The sequence below is a fragment of the Podarcis gaigeae genome (assembly GCF_964106915.1).
Source record: "Podarcis gaigeae genome assembly, chromosome: 13".
NCBI lineage: Eukaryota > Metazoa > Chordata > Lepidosauria > Squamata > Lacertidae > Podarcis > Podarcis gaigeae.
The window spans coordinates 28091190-28117885 of record NC_139689.1 but is presented as its reverse complement, the minus strand read 5'-3'; the positions used below and the strand labels follow the sequence as shown (position 1 = coordinate 28117885).

General features: G+C 44.7%; 2 protein-coding genes and 1 long non-coding RNA gene across 9 annotated transcripts in view; 1 reads left to right on the top strand and 2 right to left on the bottom strand.

Moving 5' to 3' along the window:
• ASB16 (ankyrin repeat and SOCS box containing 16) overlaps nucleotides 1–6576 on the bottom strand; it is a 12530-nt gene extending 5954 nt beyond the window's left edge. The window contains exon 1 of one of the 4 annotated variants that reach the window (XR_014557351.1): nucleotides 6100–6545. Coding sequence is in view for 3 of the 4 variants with exons in the window: in XM_083708560.1 (XP_083564686.1) it covers nucleotides 6100–6415 (316 nt within the window). In the remaining variant the exon portion in view is untranslated. Of the gene's footprint in view, nucleotides 1–6099 lie in introns of all 4 variants that reach the window. The other 3 variants (XM_083708560.1, XM_083708558.1, XM_083708559.1) reach the window with 3 other exon arrangements.
• The window catches only part of LOC310829762, a 21275-nt gene extending 4556 nt beyond the window's left edge, over nucleotides 1–16719 (top strand). Inside the window, exons 2-3 of the long non-coding RNA XR_014557358.1 lie at nucleotides 14091–14150; nucleotides 16580–16719. This is a non-coding gene — a long non-coding RNA (uncharacterized lncRNA). The remainder of the gene's footprint in view (nucleotides 1–14090; nucleotides 14151–16579) is intronic.
• HROB (homologous recombination factor with OB-fold) lies at nucleotides 7996–26696 on the bottom strand. Of its 4 annotated transcripts, none has more exons than XM_083708509.1 (10): nucleotides 22329–26696; nucleotides 21010–21060; nucleotides 19746–20861; nucleotides 17858–17941; nucleotides 16681–16821; nucleotides 15658–15766; nucleotides 14037–14122; nucleotides 13206–13355; nucleotides 11192–11411; nucleotides 7996–9898 (listed from the first exon to the last, which is right to left on the bottom strand). In XM_083708509.1, exons 1-10 carry the CDS (start codon nucleotides 22419–22421, stop codon nucleotides 9825–9827), a joined length of 2124 nt encoding a protein of 707 aa, XP_083564635.1. In that variant the 5' UTR covers nucleotides 22422–26696; the 3' UTR covers nucleotides 7996–9824. The 4 variants fall into 4 exon arrangements, with proteins under 4 accessions (XP_083564635.1, XP_083564637.1, XP_083564638.1 ...); XM_083708511.1 differs by lacking the exon at nucleotides 22329–26696 and adding an exon at nucleotides 21859–22023 and having other exon boundaries at nucleotides 11192–11435; XM_083708512.1 differs by lacking the exon at nucleotides 22329–26696 and adding an exon at nucleotides 21859–22023.

The following is a 26696-nucleotide window of genomic DNA, read 5'->3' as shown; positions in this document are numbered from 1 at the left end:
TGCCATTCTTCCAGCGTGGGTAGATCTTGAGTTTTCCACTTCTTAGCGATAAGTATCCTTGCTGCTGCTGTTGCGTACAAAAAGAATGTTCGATCCTTCTTTGGCACCATCTGGCCGACAATGCCCAAGAGGAAGGCCTCTGGTTTCTTAAGGAAGGTATACTTAAATACCTTTTTCAGCTCATTATATATCATTTCCCAGAAGGCCTTCACCCTGGGACAAGTCCACCAGAGGTGAAAGAATGTTCCTTCATTTTCCTTACATTTCCAACATTTATTGTCTGGCACATGGCATATTTTGGCAAGTTTAACTGGGGTCATGTACCACCTATATATCATTTTCATTACATTTTCCTTCAGAGCATTACATGCCGTGAAGTTCATCCCCGTGGTCCACAACCTTTCCCAATCCTCAAACATAATATTATGCCCAATATCCTGTGCCCACTTTATCATGGCCGACTTAACCATTTCATCTTGTGTATTCCATTTCAACAGCAAGTTATACATTCTTGAGAGTACTTTAGTCTTAGGTTCTAACAATTCTGTTTCCAACTTCGATTTCTCCACCTGGAATCCTAACTTTTTATCATTTTTAAAAATTTCTTGGATCTGAGCGTAGTGTAACCAGTCTCGCACTTTGTCTTTCATTTTTTCCAAACTCTGCAATTTCCAATTATTGCCCTCTTTCTCTATTATTTCCCAATATTTCGGCCATTTGGCCTCCATATTGGGTCTTTTTCGGGCCTTGGCCTCCAGAGGTGATAGCCATCTTGGAGTTTTATTTTCCAATAGGTCTTTGTATTTTGTCCAGACATTAAACACTGCTTTCCTGACGATATGATTCTTAAAGGCCTTATTGATCTTAACTTTATCATACCATAAGTATGCATGCCAACCAAATGCATTGTTAAAACCTTCCAGATCTAAGACATCAGTGTCTTCTAGAAGTAGCCAGTCTTTTAGCCAGCAGAAAGCTGCGGCTTCATAGTACAGCCTTAAGTCTGGCAGGGCAAAGCCCCCTCTTTCTTTCGCATCAGTTAGTATCTTGAACTTAATTCTGGGCTTTTTGCCCTGCCAGACAAATTTAGAAATATCTCTCTGCCACTTCCGGAAACACTCCGTTTTGTCTACAATCTGCAACGTTTGAAACAAAAACAACATCTTTGGCAATACATTCATCTTGATAGCAGCAATTCGGCCTAACAAAGAAAGCTTCAAATTTGTCCAGCTGTCCAAGTCTCTCTTAATTTCAGACCAACATTTATCATAGTTATCCTTAAAGAGACATAAATTTTTTGCTGTTATATTTACCCCTAGGTACTTCACCCTTTTTACCAAATTTAATTCTGTTTCTCTCTGAAACCGTTCCAACTCTGTATCTGTCAAGTTTTTTCCCAACACCTTAGTTTTCTGTTTATTTAGTTTGAAACCCGCCACCCGACCAAAGTCCTGAATCAATTGTAACACTCTTTTTGTGCTAGATTCTGGCTCTTGCAATGTCAAGACAAGGTCATCTGCAAAAGCTTTAAGTTTATATTGTTTCGCTCCGATCTGAATCCCTTGCACCAACCGGTCCCCTCTAATCAAGTTCAAGAGCACCTCCAGGACAGAAATAAACAGCAAGGGGGAAATCGGGCAGCCTTGTCGTGTCCCTTTTTCAATCTTAAACTCTTCTGTAACCACATTGTTAACTATCAGTTTTGCCTTTTGTTCTGAGTAAATCGCATCAATCCCATTTTCAAAACCCCGCCCCACTCCCATTTCTTTTAAATTCCCCTTCATAAATTTCCAAGAGATGTTATCGAAGGCCTTCTCCGCGTCTATAAAAATTAAAACTGCTTTAGTGTTAATATTTGTTTGCAAAAGTTCCAAAATGTCAATAATGTTCCTTGTATTAGCAAACAAGTGTCTTCCTGGGAGAAAGCCTGCCTGGTCTTTATGAATTATCTCATTTAAAACTCTTTTGAGTCTTCCTGCCAAAACATCAGCAAATATTTTATAATCCACATTTAAAAGGGAAATGGGACGGTAGTTCTTAAGTTGTGTCTTTTCAGTTTCTGATTTTGGTATCAATGTGATGAAAGCTTCCTTCCACGATTCAGGCGCCTTCTTTCCCTCCATAATTTCATTGCTGACCTCCATCAGTGGTTGAATCAAATAGTCACTTAATGTCTTATAGTACTTGGAGGTCAAGCCATCTGGCCCTGGAGACTTGCCCAGCTTCATATTCTGAATGGCATGTTCTATCTCTAATCGTGTTATTTTACTATTCAGGAGTGATCTATTTTCTTGTGATAGTTTTTTAAGTCCATTTTTCTCCAAAAATTTTGCAATCTCTTCCTCATTTTGTGGCCCTTGAGTGTATAATTTCTTAAAATATTTCTGGAAACATTTTCTAATTTCCACCGGGTTCTGAATATATCTTCCTTCTATTTCCAAATTTGTTACTATGTTCAACTTTTGTCTCTTCTTCAACTGCCAAGCCAGCAGTTTCCCACATTTGTTAGCCGATTCAAATGTTTTTTGTTTCATTAATTTAATCTTCCATTCTATTTCCTGATTTATCAGTTTGGAATATTGTGCCTGATGAAGTTTAATTTCTCTCAAGATCGGCTGTGACTTCGGGTTTACTCTTAGTTTCTTCTCTAATTCTTTAATTTTCCCCAAAATCTTATCTTTTTTCTCATTTTGTAGTCTTTTCTTTATGGCGTTCTGTTGTATCAAGAACCCTCTCATCACAGCTTTGCTTGCGTCCCAGATTGTTCTTTTTTCCACTGCAGTGTTCAAATTTATCTCAAAATAGTCCTTTATTGTTTTTTTGGCCTTCTTAATAATCTCCTGATCTCTAAACAAGTTGTCATTCATCTTCCATCTAAAGGAGCCGGTTGGTAATAATGTCATGTCCATTTTCAACGCGTTATGATCGGAGCAGGTCTTTGGGCAGATTTCCACTTTCCTAACCTTAGGAGCCAGACCTCTAGAAATCCATATTTGGTCAATTCTTGTCCAAGTCAGTTGGGCTTCAGAGAAAAATGTTCCTTCTTTCCCCAAGGGGTTCTTTGTCCTCCATATGTCAATCCAGTCCATGTTGTCTGTCATTTCGAAAAAGGTCTTTGGTAGTCTGCCATCTTTAGTAACCTTTTGGCTTTGTGACCTATCCATGTTCGTTGAGACGATCCCATTCATATCTCCCATCATGATGATGTTATCGTAGTCCAGATAGTCCAGCATAATCTCATGCAACTTCTTGTAGAATTCTGATTTCCCTTCATTTGGAGCGTAGATTCCTAATATCAAAATTTTCTCTCCTTGGTGCTGTATTTCAATTGCCAAAATTCTTCCATGTTCATCTTTAAATAGAAATTTTGGTGAGAGGCTCTCCTTTGCATATATCACCACTCCTCTCTTCTTAACTGAATCCGAAGATATAAATTCTTGGCCTAACCTTTTATTTACCAATATTTTTCTGTGGGGCCTAGTCACATGTGTTTCTTGTAGACAAGTAATGTCTAGTTGCTCCTTTTTTAATATGTGAAAGATTTTCTTCCTTTTTTCCGGGCTGTTACAGCCATTTATATTCCAGCTTAAAAGTTGCAGAGACATCCTGGATGAATCTGTTTAATTTCCTTGGGATGGTGTTTTGTTCTGTGAGTCTTCAGGGTTCTGTGGTGCAGGTACCTGTGGTGGTTCAGGCCCTGGGGGTAGTTCAAGTCCTTTATGAAGGTCCTCTCCGTAGGCAGTCAAAAACTTATCCCTATCTTCCAAAGTTCTGATTTTAATCTTCTTCCCTCTAAAGGTAAAGGATAATCCTTGAGGAAAGTCCCACCTAAAGATGATTGAGTTGCTTCTCAGCAGTTTTACTAAGTCCAGATATTCAGATCTGAGGTCCAACAGCTGTTTAGGAATGTCCTTAAAAATCTCAATTCTTTTGTCCGAAATGTTCAGGGATCTTCCGTAGTGCAGGCCCAAAATCTTGTCCCTTTCCTCCTTTGATCTCAACGTAATCAAACAGTCTCTGGGCTTCTCTCTCTTTATGAGTCTTCCAAGTCTGAAGGCTGACACAATTTTAAAGTCTTCCTCCTCTAGACCCCAGAACTTGGAGAATTCTTTGGTCAAAAACTCAGCTAGATTGCCTTCTTCCGCTTCTGGTATCGATCTTATCCTTAAGTTAGTCTCCCTGTTCCGAAGTTCCAACATAGAGAGGTAGGTCTGGTGTTCCCCAACCTGCTTGCTGAGCGGCCTTACTTCTTTTTCCAACTCTCCCACTCTTTGACTGGTCTCTTCGGCCAGTCTCTGATTTTCACCTGCAGCCTCCTTCAGTTGTCCGATTGCTTGTGCATTTTGTGCAACTTGCCCAGATAATTTGTTTAAAGTTTCTGTATTAAGGTCAATTTTCGCAGTTTGTTGGTCAACTTTCCTGTCCAAAGACTCCAATTTCTCAAGAATTCTCTCTAATACAGAACCAGATCCTCCTGAGGCCATCTCTTCTAGTTGTAATTCCTCAGTTTCTCCCTCCCCTGCCTGTGACAGGGAGGTAGCTTTTTCCTCCGAGGGCAGAGTAGGCACAGATGATCTGCGTGTTTGTGAGGCTGCAGTTAAGGTTGTCAGAGTTGTTTGTCTAGTTCTTAATCCCTTTCTTTTTGCGCCACTCATTCCAGAGTTATCTAGCAGTCAAGGTCAAGCTGAGTTGTTCCCATGAGAAAGCAACGGCCCAGGTGGTAGCAGTCAAACAGAGGGCCGGGAAATAGAAAGTAAAACAATGTTTTTGTTATAAATCCTCAATCCTCTAGGGGGAGCATAAAATGTCCTAAGAAGAAGAGTCCATTCCAATCATACAAAATCTGAACCAATACTTAGGAATCTTCACAAAAGTAGTTTTAGCAGAGTTGGTTTTAAGTTTGCCACAATATTTCAAGTTGTGCTTACTGGAGTTCCGTAGTGCAAGAACGTAACCATTCTGAACTCCCTCAGATTGTCTCAAAGTTTAAATACAATGTATCCAAATTTGCAGTCTGACAGTTCTACTGCTCAGGCAGTTCTGACACCTGGGCTTCTTAAGTAAAGTTGTAATCCACAAAGAAGAGGATATATAAGTCCTGATAAAAGTCCAAAAATCAGTTACTTACAGTCTTTAAGGGGATTGAAAGTAATTTCTGCGGGTGCTCAATCTGAGCTGTCAAAAGTTCTCTCTGTGCCTCCACTCCTCCTGCTCTTTGCTTTAAAAGTCAATGGCTGCGGAAGACGGACTTCCTTTTCCTCGTCACTCCGCTTTCAGCTTATTTTCAGTATTTTTAGTCCCAAAATTTAGTAAAATCCTCAGTTACTCACGGGTTGTTGCGTTTCAGAATCTTGTGTTGCAGGAAGAAAGGTCGGCGCTCACCGGCAACAGCAGCGCGGCTTCGCTCCGCTGAATGCGCATAGACCCACAGCGCCGCTGCCCCCTCTGCGATCCGGAGCCCCTTACGGGGTTCCCTCAACGTTTCGGGGGTTGCTCCTGGCGCCCGCCGGGTCCCGAGACCGCAGGCTTCCGCTGCCTGCGGTTTTCCAAAATGGGTCTCCGCTTCGCCGTAGCGGACGACCCTTTTCCAGCGGAGCTTCCCTCTCCCGGTTAGGAAAGGGCAGCCATTACCGTTCGCGCCGCCTCCGGAAGTCAGAATACCACTTTTCATAAGGGGATTCCAAACTAACCACTTTTACTGAAGTGGCCACATTTTTGTGATTACAACTAAATTTCTGGCTATTCACTTTACCTGTTTTTTTTTTTTTTATAAAAAATACTGGGCATTTAAAGGGCAGTGAAACTGTTTTCAGGACAGTGAGTGCACGCAGATTATTCGTTTTATATACCTCTATCATGTTCTTTTTCGTCTCCCCACGCCCTTCTAAGCTAAAAAGAAATCCTAATAACAGACCCTGCAATGCTGAATCTTTCCCCAGTGGGACCAAAATTCCTGTGCTCCAACTTGTCGTCCTGCCAGAACCCAAGCCTTGAAAAGTCTCCCACCCCCACAGAACTGAGTCAAAATCTAAAAGGCCAGTGACCAATCCAAGTGACAACCCCTATGGACAACCCCCACTATGGACAACCCCTTCTTACCCATTTCGGCAGACCACACCAGCTCCTCACTGAGGGTCTCCACAATCAAGTTGGCAGTAGATTCATCCTTAAAAATGCTCCGGACTCTTGGAAGGTCTCCTGTGTACAGGGCATTGTGAACAGCAGGATCCCGACAATACTGTGGGCGTCGGGAAAGTTTGGGGAGTGCAGAGAGGCTCCCCAAACTAGGCTGGTACCTCCGACTCACAGACTGGCGAGACGCAGCCCTCCGCCGGTCTTCCCATTCCAGCATTTCTCGCTGCAGACGCAGGGAGCGAAGGGTGGAAGAAGTGAACGTGAAAGTTTCCTTCGACATTCTTCCACACGAGAAGAAAAGGCAGCCAAAGTTTCTCCACACAGGCCTAATTCATCTACCCCCAACCTGTAAGCTGCTCCCAGCTTCAATTTTAAAAGGTATGGTTACGACGCGGTGTCACCAATGGACACATCTGTTTATTGGACAAACACCCAAGCTTTGCTGTGTCTATAAATAGAAAGGAATAGTCATCATGACAGCAAAAATACTCTCAGTCTCTCTGCAGTGTCAATTTTCCTTTCTGGATCTCCGTGCAATTAACTTGTTGGTGGATCCGTAGAGGAAAGCTGAGAAGAGTACAGTGATAAAGGAACAAAATGAGGATAGCAATCACCAAGTTTTAAGTATTTAAGCCTTCCTCCCTAGCCCCCCAAGTTATCTTGTAAGCAAAGTCTGCTGTCTGAAAAATAAATATTAATATGGGAGGGGGGGAATTCAGAGCACATACTGGAAAGGGGGATTCTACCATCTGTGGTTGAAACCACTGAGCCTGGGGCTTGCCGATCAGAAGGTTGGCGGTTCGAATCCCCGCAATGGGGTGAGCTCCCGTTCCTTGGTCCCTGCTCCTGCCAACCTAGCAGTTCGAAAGCACGTCAAAAGTGCAAGTAGATAAATAGGTACCACCCCAGCGGGAAGGTAAACGGCATTTCCGTGCACTGCTCTGGTTTCGCCAGAAGCAGCTTAGTCATGCTGGCCACATGACCCAGAAAAACTGCCTGCGGACAAATGCCGGCTCCCTCAGCCAGTAAAGCGAGATGATGGCCGCAACCCTAAAGTCATTCGCGACTGGACTTAACTGTCAGGGGTCCTTTACCTTTTTACAGCTGTTTAAAGTGGTATGATACTGCTTTAAATGTGTAATGTAGATGCTGCCAAAGACATGACAAGTCAGCTATCCAAGGATTTGTTTTACAAATTGCCACCTGCCTTCTGCTTATATCATGGGAAAGTAATGTTGCCACTTCACTGAATTTCATTGCCCATCCATTACGGCTCTCATTCCTTGTTGCTTCCTTTAGCTGTGCAATCCAGCTTTTATTGTTTAAAACTCCCACCTCTAACCATTGGTTATGCTAGCTGATGCTGGTTAGAATCTGGAGGGCCACAAGCTCCCTATCCTGATTTTAAGTGTCTGTCTGCTTGCCAATTCAGAGGCAGTCTTTGATAATTTGGTGCCCCCAAACAGATCTTCTGAATTATGGATCTTCTCAATTTTGCGCCCCCTTCGGCTCGGCACCGTGTATGGGAATTGCCCTCACCGCCCTAAATCCAGCACTGGCCTATTTGGAACCTCTACCATCAACCTATGAAGATTCTGATGTGTATAATGGGGGCAGCTGAGCATATGGCATTTGAATGCTAGAACTCGCCCCATAACACTGGTCTAATGATTTGCAAACCTTATCCCAGTTTGAGTTGGCTGGGTACCAACATGAGCACAAAGAGGACAATGTCCTGTCCCCAGGAGACTTGCCAAGAGTCAGAGATGGTTGCCGCCTGTTTTCTTTCTGGCATTTGGCTAAAGATGTTCCTGTTTACCAAAGCCTTCGATGTAGCAGTTAGAAACCACTTTGCTGTACTGTATTCTTTTTACGTTTATTTTTTATGGCACCATTTTAATCTTTTTTACACCACATTTGATATTCACAATCATTAGCAGTATCTTAAGTCTTTTAAATAAAAATAAATAGGGTGACATTCAGTCAGCTTTTCTTGAAGCTTGTGCGCAAACAGTAGTTAGTGTACATTTTTTCTTCTTCCATTGTATCATTTCCCAATCTGTACGTGTTATTTTATGCACAGAGGTTTCCCCCTTTTTATTTGTGATTAACTGAAATATCTGTTTGAAAACAAGGCTCCAGGAGCTGTATTTTTTGCCCTCTAACCAATCCGACAGTGAGTTGTTCTCTGCATGCCACCGTATTATAGTTCTATAAGCATAGTTAAACACTTAATCTTGCAGGGGATGACAGCAGCAATGACACACATTTCTTATTATACACTTATAAGACCATCTCCGAAAAGTGCATGTGGACAACCAGTTCCAACACACCAATTTTTGTCATTTGAATAAATTTATGAAATTTGATCACATACATTGACGCAACTGGTCAAACTGCCACAGCATTGACTACAGCACTTTATGAGAAGAAAAAGGCATTCCATTTTTGCTGTTTCTGGTTCTTTATTGCCAGCATTCTGTTTTGCTCTAAATTTCCCAAGGAGACAAACAAGAAAACTGGGTTTATCCAGCTTCGATATCTCAGACCCACATTATCCATGTAGTATATGGAGGTGATTGTATGTATCCAAGCAGCTCTCCATGAACAGGGGATGCTCCTCACTTCAATATGTAGAGAAGTGCAATCATGCAATGGGTATACGGCGCCAACTCTGAAAATTGAGAGGTAGCGGGGATGGGAGGCTTGTGGTCCTCCAGTCCAAGAGCTTCCGTCCATCAGCGAATCAGTGACCATTTGCCAAGGGGCTGGGGCTGATGGGAAGTGGAGTCCAACAACAGGAGGATCAGAGATTCCCATCCCTGCTTGTGTGAAGTAACCAGTGCGCATATAAGTGCCTCAGTACTAGAAATGGCTGCTACGACATCCAGAGTTCAAATTGGCATGAGCTACCTGGCAGAGAAGGTTACTTGCCTTTCTGGAGCCAGATCACTAAGTTCATATGTATAAAACATATTATGCACACACTCCCTTTAAAACCCACAGTAAATCAAAATGTCAATCGCAATCGCAAAGGAATAAAAGGTAAGGATTAAATAAAAAGATACAACACGCTCAAAACCTTCCTTTCACAAACGTCTTTTTCATAAGGTTCTATCGGCAAAAATCAACTTCACACATTTTGCTAACTGCTTCCATCCGCATAAGATTATTTACAAGGTTATTTAAAAGATTATTTGCATGTTGCCCCTGACATGGTTTGTGACAGAGTACTGAAGCAGGCATCAGGAGAGATAGTGTTTCAAATCGGAAGGGAACGACAGCTGCTTAACGTGCTAAACAACCGTTCTGGCTGGTTTGAACATCCAGGCAAAGCGCTGCGCAGGCAGAAGTAGGTCTGGAATAAGGTGTGATGCTGGGTGTGCACTGCCAGATATCTTGTTGCTTGGAAGGCTGTGCCTTTAAACAACTGGCAGGCTGCAGTAAAATTAGAAGTAGTAGGAGCTTAATGTCCAATGGTGTTCCTGCTGGGGCTCCAGTTTCTGTCCAATTACAGAAGGAGCGTCTTTCCTCCAATCTCAACCAATGTTGATAAAGATGCTGAAGGCAAAAATCTCAAAGATATGTGCAAGGGAGTCTGCCTCACTGGGCAAAAGTCTGTGCAGGGCTCAGGACAATAGCCATGGTTCTATGACAGCAGGTCCCCTTATCTGAGCATCAGTGAGATATCATAGATTGCTTTGGGCATCCAAGTTGGAGAAAAAGTCATCAGGTAGTTCTCCAAGAAGCTGGTCCAGGTCATCTGCATAGGAAACATGAAAAGATATTCAGGCTGCAAAACAGGAACTAAATCACCCCAGCGCCCCATGCACAGGTTCCTATTTGCACATGAGATTCTCCAAAGATCAGGGGCTGCCCCATTCTCTTCAACCTGTGAGAAAGCTGTGCAACTGAGAATAAAGGGATAGGAAAGAAAATTTTGCAGACTCATTTAGACTCAGTGAGCAAGGCTCTGGTCAGGGCTTAGTCCAATCTATGCTTCAGACACAGAGTGCAAACACAACATTTCACAACCAGTGAGGAATTCATATTCTGATAATCTCTGCACCATCTCCACTTTTTTTGGGTGGGGTGGGGCTCAATTATTGTCATTATATATATAAAGCAAACAGTGCCAGGGTGGGTAGAATTATCACTGGTTCAGGTGACATGGCCCCATCTATGCAGTGTCTCTGCCAACCTGAATTCTAAGCAAATATAGCCCAGTAGCACCGTTGTTTTAGCCGAGGCCCAACATGCTTGTGTTCCTACTCAGCTGTGAATATCCTAGGAAGCGCCTCTTTCCATGGCCAAACATTTTCTACTTTGCATCTGTGTTTCATACATTTGACCTGCTTCCATGTTTCAGGTTTTCCAAAGTATTTGGAATTTTCTGGGAAGGAACCGGGGTGAGTGGGCAGGAATGCAGGTAGACAGCAGTAGTCATCAGGAAGGGCAAAGGAGCAGCACAGAGGCATGCAGCTTCACCCCTTGGCAGCACCAAAAGCCCTGGCAAATTTCTCTCTGCTTTCGAAGCTGTTGCCAGATGCTGCTTATCAAAGCTCTCCCCGGACAAGGAGGGCTAGCTCGCCCGTTTTCCAAAAGGTAATTTCAGTCCCCAGGATGCCAAGTACTGTACCTTATTCTATCCTTGAACAACATATCCGCTTTTGCCGCACACTCTCAAATCAGCAGGTGGGATGCAGTGCTCTATGTGTGGCCACTGAATGGTCACACACAGGGCTCTGCATGCCATCTGCTGATCCGAAAGTCATTAAGTGCTTGGGGAGCAGCGGGGAGGTTGGCAACATGTAGTCCTGTAAGCTGCATGTGTGGCTCAGTAGGACTTTTCTATAGTCCATTTTGCTGGTTATCTTTCCTGATCATTGGCCATGCTGGCTGGAACTGAAGGGAATCCAACAACAATTGGAGAGCCACAGGTTCCCCATCCCTGATGCAGTCCACACTTCCTATTTTCCTTGTTCTGGAGGTGGCAGTGGAAAAAGAGAGACAGAAAAGCATTATCAGGCCATTGCCACTTAAGAGTTCTATTTACCCAAATCAGTTGTTTCAGCCTTTGGGGATGGAAGGTGCAAAATTGATTTGCCTGCTCCAGAGACCCCTGGAATTGATGTCAATGATGACCCTTTATCTAATGCCGATACGCGCTGATAGCGGTCCTCATCCATCTCATGTCCTCCTTTGTTCCTGTTGTCTGTTGTAGTCATGGCAATGGGGGCGTTGGTGGGAGGATCCTGCTGGAATTCCGGCGCAGGCTGCACTTGCAAGTTTCCAAGAGGCTGCAGAGAATGTTTGAGTTTAGCATCCTTCATACTTTTATCACCAAGCCACGGTCCCATATCATAACTGGCTCCCAATATCAATTACAGGAAAGGATAAATGGAGCTTCCTTGTTATCAGGACACCAACAAATCTAGCACAGCCCTGTAAGAGTTGGGAGTCCAACATCATCTCAAGGACCACCCCAACCCTGGTCTGCACAGCTCAGTTAAAACAGGTGTGGGGAACCTTTGGACTCTGGGATGTTGCTGAACTACAATTCTCAACAGCCTTTGCAAGCAAAGCCAATGGACAGGAATGATGGGAGTTGGAGATCAGCAACGTCTGGAGGGCCAAAGGTTGCCCACACCTGAGTTAAAGCTCTCCGAGGTCTGAAGCAGGTGAGATCTAGCATGGAGTTTGGTACTTGAGATGCTAGTATAGGCAGAGGCTCAGCCAGAGATATTCACAGTAAAAGATCATGTGCTCTACTAGTGAAGTAGTATGACTTCTCCAAGTGATCGCACACGGCCTAAACTTCAGAAGGCAGATGTGATTTGGGAAGAGAATGAGAAGAAGAGTTTGGATTTGATATCCCACCTTTCACTCCCCTTCAGGAGTCTCAAAGCGGCTAACATTCTCCTTTCCCTTCCTCCCCCACAACAAACACTCTGTGAGGTGAGTGGGGCTGAGAGACTTCAAAGAAGTGTGACTGGCCCAAGGTCACCCAGCAGCTGCATGTGGAGGAGCGGAGACGCGAACCTGGTTACCCAGATTACGAGACTACCGCTCTTAACCACTACACCACACTGGCGTAGAAGTATGCACCGCAGGGGTGCGACTAGCTAACCCTTGGGCTCTCTTCCAACTCTATGATTCTATGAACAGTGATTACAACTGGAACAGATCAATCATCTACTGATGGGTGTAGTGGAATCCCTTGTCTATCTCACTCACTCAAGCCAATTCCCTTGAGTAGCGTAACTCAGTGGCAGTGCATATACTTTAAATGTAAAAAAAAGGGCTTCAGGCCCAATCCCCGGGATCTTCAGGCAGGGCAAGATTTGTCTCTGCAACCCTGGGGAGCCAGTTCCTGTCACTGTAGAGTAGTTAAGTCTGATCTACATTACTAGTGGTCTGACCTGATAGAAGACTGGTTTCTCAGTGTCCTCCAATTTCCTCTCATGGCAATTGAGAGGAATTCCCTTAGCTGCATAGGAATTAACCAAGGCAGCAATGGCTGCTTCCTCATTCTCCATATCCATCCTGACTTTGGCCAAACCTGAGCACGGCATGTTTGAGAAGAGGGAGCTCTCTTGTTGCTCCCCCCCCCTTCACCTTGAACGTTTTGTTAACATTCAAACATTTCCTCATGCATTTTACCTTAGCGGCTGCTATTCCCATTTTACAGAATTTGCTGACAAAGTTTTAAGAGAGAGAGAGAGAAATCGGCACTAGAGCAGTGGAAATACTGCATCAAGATACACTTCAAAACTCACCTATGTAGACTAAAGAAAATAGGAATTTAGGCAATTTTTCCAAGTTAAATTAAGATGCAGAATTTGCTAAGTGTGGGAAGAGGAAAGAACCTATGCAGGGCCAGTCCCACCCCACCTTGCCCCCACATTTTAACAGTTAATACATCGCATATGGCTGCCAATCTTAATGAAATACAGCATCCCAGTAATTAAGAACAAGTGCCTCCATACACTTTTTTTTTTAAAGTATCCAGATTACACACAGCCTCTCCTATATCCTAGCAATTGTGCCAAGGAGAGCCTGCTCCTTACCTGTGTTGGCTCCATCTGCATTCCTCCCTCAATCTCTTGGCATAACTGAGGGGTCTTCTCATTGCTGAATCCCGGAGGATATATCTTCACCAAATTACTGGGTGTCACATTGAGGTAGTGGTTGCGATAGGATGGGGAGAACACACCCACCTGTGAAACCCAAGGTAGGTATCAATACTGCCTATGGTATATGACACAATTGACGATTCTTTAAAAAATAAAAATAAATACAACAATAAAGGGGCAGATGTTTCATCGCTGGGAAGGGGTAGTTCACAACCAAAGAATGAAATATGCAACCCAACTTCTAAAAACAAGGAGGGAGATAATACTATTTAATTGGTGTCCTGGACCAGCTCATCTGAATGCAAGAGATTTGAATAAAAGTGACACCTACAATCTCCAGAAGTAAGATGGACTAAGTGAGTCTCTAGAGCAAAGAATTCTAAGACACCTTTCTACATATTCTTATGGACCTCATTTAGAGCACCCAGATAATAGTAAAGAAAGCTCTCTGGCAGTAGAAGGAGGAACATTCCACCATCCAATGGACAATCTTTGGTAGATGGTTCCTGACTTGTCAGTTCTGCTTTCAACTGACATTGGTTGCATCTATTTGACACAAAGCTAGAAGGGGTAACTTGTTTTTGTTAACTTGTGTTAATCTGGAGATGATAACTGCACCAGCAGGGGCACAAACAAGCAGAACTATCACTCAAAAATGTCTCTGGATCCCCTGTAGCAGAAGGTCTTAAATACCAGTTATTCGTTATAATTTTTTTGCATGGAAATGAAAGCTCACCCAGCCCTTGATTTCTTGTTTTCTAGTACCTGCTTTAGCAGAAGCACTGAACCAGCCTTAAATTCACTTTGTTTCTCCTCCAGCAACAGGCGATGTATTGTGCCCTGCATTTCTCCTGCATGACAGAAGGCCAAACCAATCAGGTACAGGAGCACTAAATATACAGTGAAGTCAAAGAGGAAACACATGAGCGTCACACACCAATAGCTCTCACTGCCCTTTATACAGGAACACAGAGATGGGAGGGAGAGCCCAGCGAAGGAAGGGTCCCAAGCACTCAACACCAGCCACATAATTTGCCAGTGACCTGGAGCAAAGAACAATTAGTCCCAGGCAAATGCACATATCAGCCCCACCTAGGCTTAAGACTTCTAAGGACAACTTCAGTGTTGCCTGTTTATTCCTTGTGATGGTCAAATGAAAACATATCCTAGGAAGTCAAGAATGTGGCTGTGTAGGGAGTGGCAACTAAAACAAACTATACTGGAGAGGCTTGCAGTGAATATTTATGCATGAGAGTTAAGAAGCAAACCATCCCAAATGGCCTACTTTTTTTTAATGCCCTGTTAGTATTACCTGGTAGCATAGAGCACCAAGGTTTCAAACTATGCCCGCAAAAAAATGGTGCCAAAATGTCAGTCTGGAACCTCCATGTGCATTTGTGGGACTAGCTCAACTGAGAACTTGCCTCAATATTTGCTGGACTGCTTGTTCCCTGGCAGATGTTGGATTTAAATCGGGTGATGAACCTTTGTCCCTCCAGATGTTGCTGAACTACATCTCCCATCAGCCCCAGCCGGCATGGCCAATAGTTAGGGATGATGGGAGTGGGAGTTCAGCAACATCTGGAGAGCCAGACGGTACCATTGGGAGTCAAAGCTGAAAAATGAACAAAAAGACTACAGTACTGCCAATATCAATTGTAACTGGAAATGCCAAAGATTAAGTTGTGTTTGTATTTTTTTTGGTTTTGTTTGTGTTTTTGTTTGGTGCAAGTTGCTTTTTACCCAGTCTTCTTTTTTTGTTATGGTCAATGCAAATATGTTTTACATACATATTTCCAATAGCAAAGGGAAAAAAGCTTAATCAATATTTGAGCAGTCCATTGTAAACTAACTCCCTCCAGCCAATGCCTTTTTACTTGCTTCACTTCTGGCTTGAGAAGCCAGCCTGTCTAGGCAATTCTCCCAATACCTATTCGCAAATTTTGTTTAAGCACCTAAAACATTTTACTTAAGAATTTGAAACATTTGTCCAATTCTCTCCTGGCTCCAAAGAAGGTTTTTTTGGGAAAACCCCATGCCACAACTATCCAGTCCCTTTCCCTCAATCTAACGAAAAGGCAGCACTCTCCCTCTCCATCCTTCACCATCAACACAAGGGGTCAGCAAAACACACAGATTTGCTCAGGGCTATATACAAGCTCCATTGTTAGGCTAGTGGAAGCCTGTGCAACAATTCCCAGTAGCACAATGTGCCTAAAGGACTGTACCATATTTAGTCAGAGTCAATTCAAACACCCAGAAATGAGTCAGACGGTGGCCATTAACAAACAAGGTTTGCCCAGACACCACAGGCAAAGCAGAAACACCCCACCAATAATGCATGCCGAAGAAGTAAGTCACGACACTGAACTCTTTTCATCCTTACCAGTAGGGTCTTTGAACACGGCGCCCGCGTCAACGTTGGTCTGCATTACCGACTTAATCATCACGGCCATGTTAGGAACCTTGTTCTTTGGGAGCTGCTTCAGGGCTGCCTGTGTGAAAGAGAATGAGCAAGGGAAACACACTATTTGTGGGAAGCCAAGGTGGCAAATCTGAAACAGGTTTTTATTAACTTTTGAGATTTGAGAAAAGGTGCCTGATCGCCAGAGCAGCGAAGGATATGGAAGAGGCCTTCTAATATAGCTTTCTTCCTGTCCTTTGTTGTACGGTGACACACAGCGAAAGGACAGCTGGCCAAAGAGGCCTCGTAGCTCGCTTCCTGATGGCTCAAGGTTGGTGGAGAGGACGACAGCTGAACGGCAAGCAACCGCCCACACCTCATTTATCGCTTGATGCGCAGCAGGAAAAGAGGCAGGAGGGAGAGGCATGTGGGAGTTGCCTAGCAACCCACCATGTTTACCTTCTTACCAGACTAGGCCTGCTCCGGGGGTCTATGCATGTCGGGGTGTGTGTGCGCGGCAAGCAGTGTATGTCCCGGGGCGTGTGCAGTGAGCGTCCTGGGGGTAGCCACAATGGCACCCCCCCCATGGGACCCGGGGCGGATTGCCCCACCCCACCTTCGTTCACCAGTGCATGCAAACCTGGTGCAAGCGGTCCTACCAGAGGTGTGGACAGTTATTCCCAGCTGTGTGGAGCAGATGTTGGCCTTCACTGAGCTGAATTTAGAGTGAATACTAGTCACCAACACTTCCAAGGTGTTATGGAGGAACTTCTGTATGTTCTTTTGAAAATATGTTTATATGTATACTGTACCCTTGCAGATGGATAACAGTATATATCCCATCCAGATTACTGATAAGGTTATCCATGGCTCCAGTAATATTGCAATACATCCTTGCTTCCAGGCCCAACCATTTTATCATCTTTGGCGTTTGCACTTCAAGAAGAGATTCTTCTTCAAGTGAAGTGGAATTTTCCCACCTGCAAAACCAAACTCAGCCTTTACCTTACGAAGCACCATAACAACGCTGTATGTCCTAAGGAAGCAGGACGGATCTCTCTCGTCCAGTCCCAGCTCCGTTTTCATGGCAGCCCAAGGGCCTCTTCCAAATTCGTCTTCTATTGGCTGCTGGGAAGGAGGCATCTCCTAGAGTCGCACACGCAATTCCAGGTTAGGGCTTACTTTTCACCTTACCTTCGGGTAAAGCACTTAGTCATTTGGAGACAACATTATCCATAGGAACTGTTTTGCTCTACTGGGTGCATGCCATATTGCTTATGCTCCTTCCTCTGCTCACTCCAGAATCTCCTCCCCGCCACCTTACCCTCTCTCACACACATTAAAACATATAAAAGAATAGCTAGAAGAAACATCTCTATTGAAGCAGAACAAGAAAGTGTCTCCATGACTGGACCTATGAAAAATTTGCTGTAGTCCAAGAGATGCAAGGGCTGGTTTGGGTTACTCAGCACATGTCCAGAGGCATCTTTTAACACTACCTGAACCCTTCCCTGACAGGGCTTGTTAAATGTTGTTTCCAGGACTGCTCTGGCTCATCAGGTGAGTTTCTGCAATTCATCATCCTTAATATTGACCTTATCTGTACAATAAGAATAACCAAGTGACGTTTGGAAGTACTAAAGATTTCAAGACTTTCCACAAATGAGTTAGTTTTTCTTTTTTGAAATACAAAGAAGGGATGGAAATTTTCAATTTTCTCCTGTAAAGGTCATTCTGCACAGCTGCTTCAGAGTTAGGTTTTTAAAAAATTAATAGCCAGTACAGGGCACCAATTTCTACTAGGACTACAGTGTTTGGAGGGTGAGGTTTAACCATTCCCTTCCTGTGCTTGAGCCTGATAAAAGTTACCCCCCCCCCCAGCTTGGCTAGCAACGCCCTGTGGCACCAATGGGAGCGACCATCACCATTAATACAGTAGTTACACGGTAAGGAACTCTTTATTGGCATCAGGACTGCGAAAGGCAGGGGCTAAATCTCCCATTCCCATGAAGTTTGGTTCCAATGAAATTCATATCCCATTAAATGAAAAGACACCCAACAGGGTTTGTAACTGTGCGCTTAGCATCACAGCTGGGTTCTCAGAGGCAATGCAGAATTTCCAATCCCCCTCTGCAGCGTGACTTCTTCTATTAAGAAAGGGAAGAGTAGAACCAAGAATTACCTCCGTCCGCAGCTTCGCTAGAGCCCCATGAGTTGGTGTCTGTGGAGTTGTAATGAGAATCTCTTCTAAGTTTTTCCCATCAGGCTTTTTTAGTGAACAAGGAAAGGAAGAAAATCTAATGAACACAAATTCTTGCCAGAGTTATGGACTCACCTTAAAGTAAGATATCCAAAGGTAGGTAGATCCCTCCCTCCCAGCCGCATTTAAAAAATGAAAGCTGAGATTCTCAGCGTGCTGAATGTGGTAGTCTGGGCCCAATTCTGTGCTCCCAAGGCAGTTACACAACCCTACCTAAACACTTTAAAGCCCTAAATGGTCTCGGCCCAGTATACCTGAAGGAGCATCTCTACCCCCATCGTTCAGCCCGGACACTGAGGTCCAGCGCCGAGGGCCTTCTGGCGGCTCCCTCACTGCAAGAAGCCAAGTTACAGGGAACCAACCAGACTGAGGGCTTTCTCGGTAGTGGTGCCCGCCCTGTGGAACGCCTTCCCATCAGATGTCAAGGAAATAATCAACTATCTGACTTTTAGGAGACACCTGAAGGCAACCCTGTTTAGGGAAGTTTTTAATGTTTGATATTTTATCATCTTTTTAATATTGTGTTGGGAGCTGCTGGGGAAACCCAGCCAGATGGGCTGGGTATAAATAATGAATTATTTTTTATTATCATTACTTATCCTGTAGAAACCATTGGCATAGACTAAAATTATTAGCTTGACTTCCTGTCCTCCCCAAGTCAAAGCTACGTCCCAAATCAGGAGAGAATGTACAAGTTTTCTTTCTATATTCAATTTCCCTTCAGCCCCAGTCAGAGGTCACTTTTTAGTGATTTTTGGTTGCGGAATATTTCAGCAAAAATATTTAACTGAGGTTTCAATTTAATATTTTATCCTTTTTTATATTATTAATTTCATTAGCATTGTTTTTCTAAGCCACCACAGAGCATTTTTATCAGCAAAGCAGAGCAAAAAAAGTTATTTTACCTGCAGGCACCCCAAGAAGCATTCAGTGAATCCATAGAGGGAGATAATTAGTCATCTCCATATTAGAATAACTATAGCAGCCATTTTGGAGCAGAGAAAACTTAGGGAGGATGGCAGCTTTTATGCCCCTTTTGTGACATAGCAAGTGTGGGTGGATTGGAGGAAATAAGGTAAAAATATTTCATGACACACATATACCGTATTTTTCTGTGTATAACATCCCCCCCGTGTATAACACCCCCCCTATTTTGGGGGACTCAAAAATTTATGAAAATGGGGAAATATGACCCCTGTGTATAAGATGACCCCTGTTTTTAAACATTAAGGTAAAGGGACCCCTAGCCGTTAGGTCCAGTCGCGGACAACTCTGGGGTTGAGGTGCTCAAATCGCTTTACTGGCCGAGGGAGCCGGTGTACAGCTTCTGGGTCATGTGGCCAGCATGACTAAGCCGCTTCTGGCGAACCAGAGCAGCGCACAGAAATGCCGTTTACCTTCCCGCCGGAGCAGTACCTATTTATCTACTTGCACTTTGACGTGCTTTTGAACTGCTAGGTTGGTAGGAACAGGGACTGAGCAACAGGAGCTCACCCCATCGCAGGCATTCAAACAGCCGACCTTCTGATTGGGAAGCCCTAGGCTCTGTAGTTTAAACACTATTTTAGAGTAAAAAACCTAGTCTTATACATGGAAAAGTATGGGTTCCAAAGCATCCTCACTCCTTTGTACATACAGCAGGGGTGGCTAACCTGTGACTCTCCAGATGCTGCTGAACTGCACCTCCCCTCAGCCCCAGGCAACATGGCCAATGGTTAGAGCCAAAGGTAGCTATAGTTACTATCTAGACAGCCATACACTCCCCATCCCCAACATAAAGATTGCCCTATTATCATGCTGGCCCTCTTACTTGATGTGGCAGAATGCCAGCAGGTCCTGGGAAGCGCCGTGTCTTAGCCCGCAAAGGAACTTGGGTCACTGGCTCTGGCATCTTGTTGGCTGCTGTGACCAAACGGACAAGGTGATTGGTGACCACAGGTGACTGGAGGTTTCCGGGAACTTTAGGGTTGGCAGGTGAAGTCTCCATAGAGGTTGCTTGGGGACCATATGCAGAAAGCAGCTGAGCACCAGAATTGGCCGTTCTGGACACAGAGCAGCTCTGATTGGGCATCCATGGTTTGTGCGGCCTTGTTGGGGTACTTGCTGACTGAAAAGAAGAGCAGGGTCTAACCAGAGGCAAGCATGGGCTGTTGGATGTGGCAGTGGGTTTTTGCAGAGATGCCTGGAAAGGCCTGAGCACCTGGCAGCTGGAGTTTGTAAGGGCACATGTGCTGCTACTCAACCCTAGGCGAGACTGAGACGAGGAAGAGTCTACGGCAGGAGGCCTCAATGGCAACTTCGGAGAAGTCTCTGCCGGCTTCAGATGGCTGATGACCTCTACCACGGGTTGTTTCCAAGTCCTTTGCAACTGTGAGGTCTCTGACCCAAAAGAGTCAGTCAATGCCAGCGAATCTACCACTCGTGGTTTCTTCGCTGTTGCTACACTATTATCTCGCATTTGCTCCCAGGACATACAGTTGGACCTGAAGGACCCCGGATATGACTGTGTTTCAGACTCTTCCAGATCCATGCACGCAGCCAATACAAGCTCGTTGTCAATTTCCTCATCGCAGGGGGCACCCCCAGTGGGGAGCTTAGTTGGAGGCTGCTTCACAAACCTGAACCTTGTGCTTGAAGTGCCGCTTGATTTACATTCAGTTGCAGTGGGTGCCAGGTCCTTCTGAACTGTGAAGCTGGTCGCCAGAGGAGTCTTCTGGCTGCTTTTGACATTACCTTCTCCAAACCTTAGTCTGGAGCAGTTCTGCACCTGCAAGACTGGGGACATGGTCATCCTTGGCCCCTCAGAGACCGGAATGGTGGTGCTGGGGGCTCTCAACCCAGTTGAGAAGGGTCTAAGACTTCTTGAGCTATCTGTAGGTGGATCCAGGGCTTGCTTCTCCACATCATTCACAGCTGACAGAAAATCCTACCAAGAACAGAGAAACAGAATGCTTGTCATTAAGTGCCATCCCTCAGCTTTGTACTACATGGACATTCTGAGCCTGAGAGCCCATGGGAGGCTTAAGGGTATCTTTTGTTTGCAGATACATCCAGATTCACCAATATTCTCTTACCTCATCTTCAAAGTCTGCCTCCACAGCAAACAGCTTCTGTAGACCACAGGCCTGGGGGGGGGGGGGCAGGGAGAAATAATAACTTTAAAAAAATATTCTATACTACCTGAACTTATACTACCTGAATTATTCTAGCTACATGCTGCTTTTGTTCCAACACAAGTCTGAGTGGGATTTGGGAGTTTTGTTGTTGTTGTTTTGGAAACCACTTTAAGTGTCTCTTTGGGCTAAAAAAAGGAGAATCCAAGCATTCTAAATGAATAAATACAGTGGTACCACGAGTTACATACGCTTCAGGTTACATACACTCCAGGTTACAGACTCCGCTAACCCAGAAATATTACCTCGGGTTAAGAACTTTGCTTCAGGATGAGAACAGAAATTGTGCTCCGGCGGTGCGGCAGCAGCAGGAGGCCCCATTACTAAAGTAGTGCTTCAGGTTAAGAACAGTTTCAGGTTAAGTACGGACCTCTGGAACGAATTAAGTACTTAACCTGAGGTACCACTGTACATAACAGGCTTGCCCTTTTTTTAACCTGATTATCTTCCACCCACAAGAGTTTTGAGATATTCAAAAGACTGCCTGATAACGTTAACATTTTTTATTACTATATCTTGCATTGTGTTAAAATAATGTTTCCTGGGGTTTGGGGGGAGTGTAATAGCCTCGTCAGTCTGCTGCAGCAAACACAAGAGAGTCCTGTGGCACTTTACAGGCCAACCCCCTTATTATGGGCTACAATGTCATGGGCTACAGTCCTGCTGCACGGGCTGTGGCTATGTGTTTATAAGGCATTTGTCCTCCCTCTGGACCCCCCTCCTCCCCAGTCCCTCCTGCCCCTCTATTACCATCGTGGAGGCAGAAGAACCAAAGCTCCAGGGTTAATACGGTGTGAAGAAACAAGGACGACGCAAGGATGCAGCGAGAGACGGAAGGCCCGCACCTCCGCTCACCGAGCTCTGCATTCGAACTGGCCGCCTCAAACATGACGAGCCGCCCAGCCCCCCCATTCTTCATTGCATCTGCGCAATAACTCGTTCTCTCCCTGCCCACAAAAGGGCAAACGCTTCGTTTCCTTGACTACGCAAGCGCCTAGAGCTTTCGCCCACTCAGGCCCCGCTCGGTCGTCATAATGCGGCGCTCTTCTACTACATAAGCGGAGGCTGAGTGGACGAAAGCTCTAGGCGGTTGCGTAGCCAAGGAAACGAAGCGTTTGCGCTTTTGTGGGCGGGGAGACAACGTAAGCGTAGTAGAGCGTCTGTTCTCGTTTTAGTCAAGGAGGGGATCTTCAGCGTTTTTGGCCGCTTGTTAAAATAACCTCGTTTGTCTTTAGCGCGCAGGCGCCAAGCTTCCACGGCTCGTGTCCTTTCTCTGTCGGAGGGGGAAAGCGTGTTTCTCCCCACACGGACATAAATAAGACCGTTGGGAAGAGGTCGAGCTCGTTTCTAAAAGTTACCTTTAGTGTTAAGCAGTTTGGACTCTATGTCGTCAGATTAAGCTTTAACGTGGGCCAAGGTGTATATTTTAAATATCAAAGTGCAGCTCTGGAGCAAGTGAAGCACTGTGCCTCGGAGCGTATCAAAAGTTTTTTTTTCTTTTGCACGTACTTCTTTGGCGATCACTCGTAGCCAGTAAGGTTGTCTTCCATGAACACGGTCTTAACAGTGAGTCCATAAGTGACTGTGGAGTCGAGTTCTGGATCCACATGTCCTTCCACAGTGGGGACATAGGTTTCCAGACGGAGTTGATCATGGTGAGGGTTTGCCAAGCGTGCCTTCCTTTTAGCGCATCCTTTGCATCCTGAGTTCGAGCGTCTTCAAAGCCCATGACACCTTTGGTAAAGGCTGTTCTCCAATTGAAGCGCTTGCAGGCCAGTGTTTCCCAGTTGTTGTTGGTGTTTATACTACATTTTTTAAGATTTGCCTTGAGAGTATTTGAACCTCTCTTGTTGACTACCAAAATTACGCTCACCATTTTAAAGTTTGGAATAGAATAGTTGCTTTGGAAGATGATAATCGGGCATCCCCTCTTTTCTTCCCAACCCTATACAGTGGTACCTTGGTTTACAAACTTAATCCGTTCCAGAAGTCTGTTCTTAAACCAAGGTGCACTTTCCCTAATGAGGCCTTCCGTCACTGGTGCCCTTCCACCGTTCAGATTCCGTTCTTAGACCGAGGTAAAGTTCTCAAACCAATACACTATTTCCGGTTTTGCGGAGTTTGTAAACCAAATCGTTCTTAAACTGGACTGTTCTTAAACCAAGGTACCACTGTGCTGCATATAACACCAATGTCTCACAACAAATGTAACTGAAGAACCTGAAGAAAGAGACAATGCATGTGGTTTGAAAACGAGGGGAAATTATTATTTTTTTTAAAGAAGAAAAGGAGTGTGTGGCAGCGCCCAGTATTTAAAGAGCCCCACCCCTATTACATCATTAGAACCAGAACATAAACCTATGAACCTATAAAAAGAGCAAAAAACCCAAAAAACCAATGTTTGGTCCAGATCCTAGGTACTGCACCCTCACTAAAGGAGACTGTATGGATGATTCACTAAATGATTGTAGGATGATATGTGTACCTGAGCTTATGGCCTCAGATTCTCTTTATCTTATATGCTGCTTTATTACAAAAATGACGACTAGACTACTGATCCTAAACTGAATAGTTAGTTGCCCAACCAGCCCCTCCAGAACCCACTGCTCTCACTTTCAACTGCCTCACATTCAAACTCTCTTTCAAATCCTCATCCAATCATCACTCACCACCAGAATTCCACACTCTCCCTTTCCCTTTCCCTCTCCCTCCCTCCTTAACATTCCCATAATAATTCTGATATAATTACCTTAATAACCCTATTACATTCAATATTTTATACACGCTGCTCCCTATAACTATACTGTTAGAAGCATTTGAGCTTCCTATTCCTGGTTCCTAGGAAATGGGGATGAGCAAACTCCAGGCTCTCCATCCATGTTCTAAAAAACAGATGTCTTCCCCCAAATGATCCTGGGAATTGCAGTTTGTTAGGGCTTCTGAGGATTGTAGGTCTGTGAGAGGGAAGTCACAATGGCACAAATCATTTCAGTGGAAGTCATGTTCTTTAAAGGCGCATTGGATGCTCTTTAAAACATCGCATCATAGAATTGTAGAGTTGGAAAGGATCTGAGGGTCATCTAGTCCAACCCCCTGCAATGCAGGAATCTCAACTAGATGATCCATGGCCGATGGCCATCCAAGCGCTGCTTAAAAACCTCCAAGGAAGGAGAGTCACTGCTTCAGGCCCTAAGGGCCTCTGGAGCAGGAGAAAGCAAGCTTGCTCTGTCCTCCATGTGACAGCCCTTTAGACTTTAGTTATTGAAAGGGCTTCATAGTGTGGATCTCATCCCAGTGTTATGAGAGTGTAAGCAACACATTTCCCTCTCTCCTTTCTCCACTCCATGCAGAACTGCAATGGTAACCTGAAGGCTAGAGTTTGGAGCCCAGCCAGGGCTGGCTGTGGGCAGGATCCTTGCATTGCCAGGGGTTGGGCTAGATGACCCTTGGGATCCCTTCCAACCCTGCCATGCTATGATTCTATCAAGCAACTAAAGGAACAAAAAGATGCTTCTGAAACATTTGGAAATCATAGGAACACTCTTCCCACCAGTGGCTTCTAGCAAGAGCTTGCATCTTCCTTAGGAGATAGGCAGGCCAAAACAAGGAGGGAAAGGCTCAGAGTTCAGGTAGGTGGAAATGCCAATTGAGTGCCCTATACTATAGGAATGCTTTCTTCCCGTGTCCCCCACCCTCATGCGCCAGACTGCTGCTAGCATGGCTGGGAGCCAGGCGCCTGCTGATTGCTCCGTTTTCTTTGCAGGGAGGGAGCCTTTCCAGGGAGGGAACATATACTTTGTTCTGGCCAAATCCCTGGAGAGACGTGACGACCCTCAGGTACTGGGCAGAGGGAAGGAAGGGGTCCCCGTGAAACATGTTTGGGGAGTCTGTGGCTTCCAACAGGTGCTTTTCAGAAGCATTGCTCCCTCCAACAGGGGAGGCTGAGCATAGCCATCACAGCTAGTTGCCTTTGATAGGCAATTGTCTCACCCTCTTTGAAAGCCATCCCAACCAAGATGTTCTTGTGGTGCATCTGATTCTCCTATGCTTCCTTGCTCCTGCAAGGAGATGACTATTGTGATATCATTTGGTTAACATCTATCTGGGCTGGAAAATATTAAAGAATCAGAGGACTGGTGAGCTTCCCTTGAAGCACAACTGATCAAAGGCAGGCAGATCTGTTAGCATCTTATAATACCCCGCAAGCGTCTCAGAAAAAGCTCCCAAGCTGATGGAGGAGAGAGCAGTTAAGTGGTCAGTGGGGCTCCAGGTTGCTGTTTCTGGATCCCACCACAGCCCTTTGAAGTTGCTAAAGAAACAATGTTACAACAGTTTTTTTCCTCGCACCTCCTCTCCATGATCCCTTGTGGGGCCTTCTCAGACATATCCTGTGTCTGAACCAGCAGATCCCACCAAACCAAGTAATCAAGGACCCAGTCAGAAAAGGAGTGTGCGCAGTCATGCCAGAAATAAGCAAAATACCGTATTTTTTCATGTATAAGACTAGGGTTTTAAACCAAAAAAATAGGTTTAAAATTGGGGCTCGTCTTATAAGCAGGTAGTGCTGAGGGGATGTTTTCTTAATTTGGACTCCCCAAAAATACATGGGGCGTCTTATACATGGGGATGTCTTATACACGGAAAAATACGGTAACTAAACATGTACTAGCAGTCACCCCCAAACTGGCCCTACTGAACATCTTCCACGATAACAATGCCCACTCACACTAGAAAGAGCTCATAACCCACCAACAGCATACAATTCAATATGGCTAACTTAACCCAACAACCCCCCTCACCCACGCACAAACAAATCCCACTACAGCCAGCCAAAGACGATTAACCACACCCTGGGCCACCCCAACCTCTCTCACCACCAAAGAAACATAACAAGCGAATAGGAAGAGAACTTCCCCAGGTGACGCTGACAGAAAAAACCCAAGCATCCACTAAATAAGCTTTGCCACCCCAGTCCCTCTCTCCTGCCCCCCGCCCCCACATCCACACAACATGACCAGTCCAACAAAGTTGATATTGAAGAATCATTGCTTCAACACTGGTGATCTTTGCTTCTTCCAGTACACTTGGCATTAGTTTGCCTGTCTTCCCAAGCGATGTGTAAATTTTTTTGGAGACATCGTTGATGGAATCTTTCGTGGAGTTGGAGATGGTGTTTATAAGTGGTCCCTGTTTCAAAGCGTACAGTAAGGTTGGTAGTAGAGAAAAGTGAAGAAAAGGGCCTTCACTTGAACTAAAGGATAGGCATATTGTGAGGTGGGGTGGGCTTTGAACATCCAGGTTGGCTTTGAAGCTATTTTTGTAATGGAGCCGAATTTGAATAGTAGAGTGCTTGGTATCTGGTGGGCGGGGCTTGTGTGTTTTGCTGTGGAATCAGCCCCTCCCTTCAGTGTGTGTTCCGTTAAGAGTGTCAGTTAAGAGGGACCAACTGCCTCCTCTTGTTTCTTGCCTCAGACTTGCCCCATGTTGTTGTATTTAGTTTCTCTCATTGTGTTATTTTGTTACAGGTTTCTTTATTATCAAAGCTTAGTTCACATTTACGTGAGCCACTAATTTTGCTCAAAGAAAAA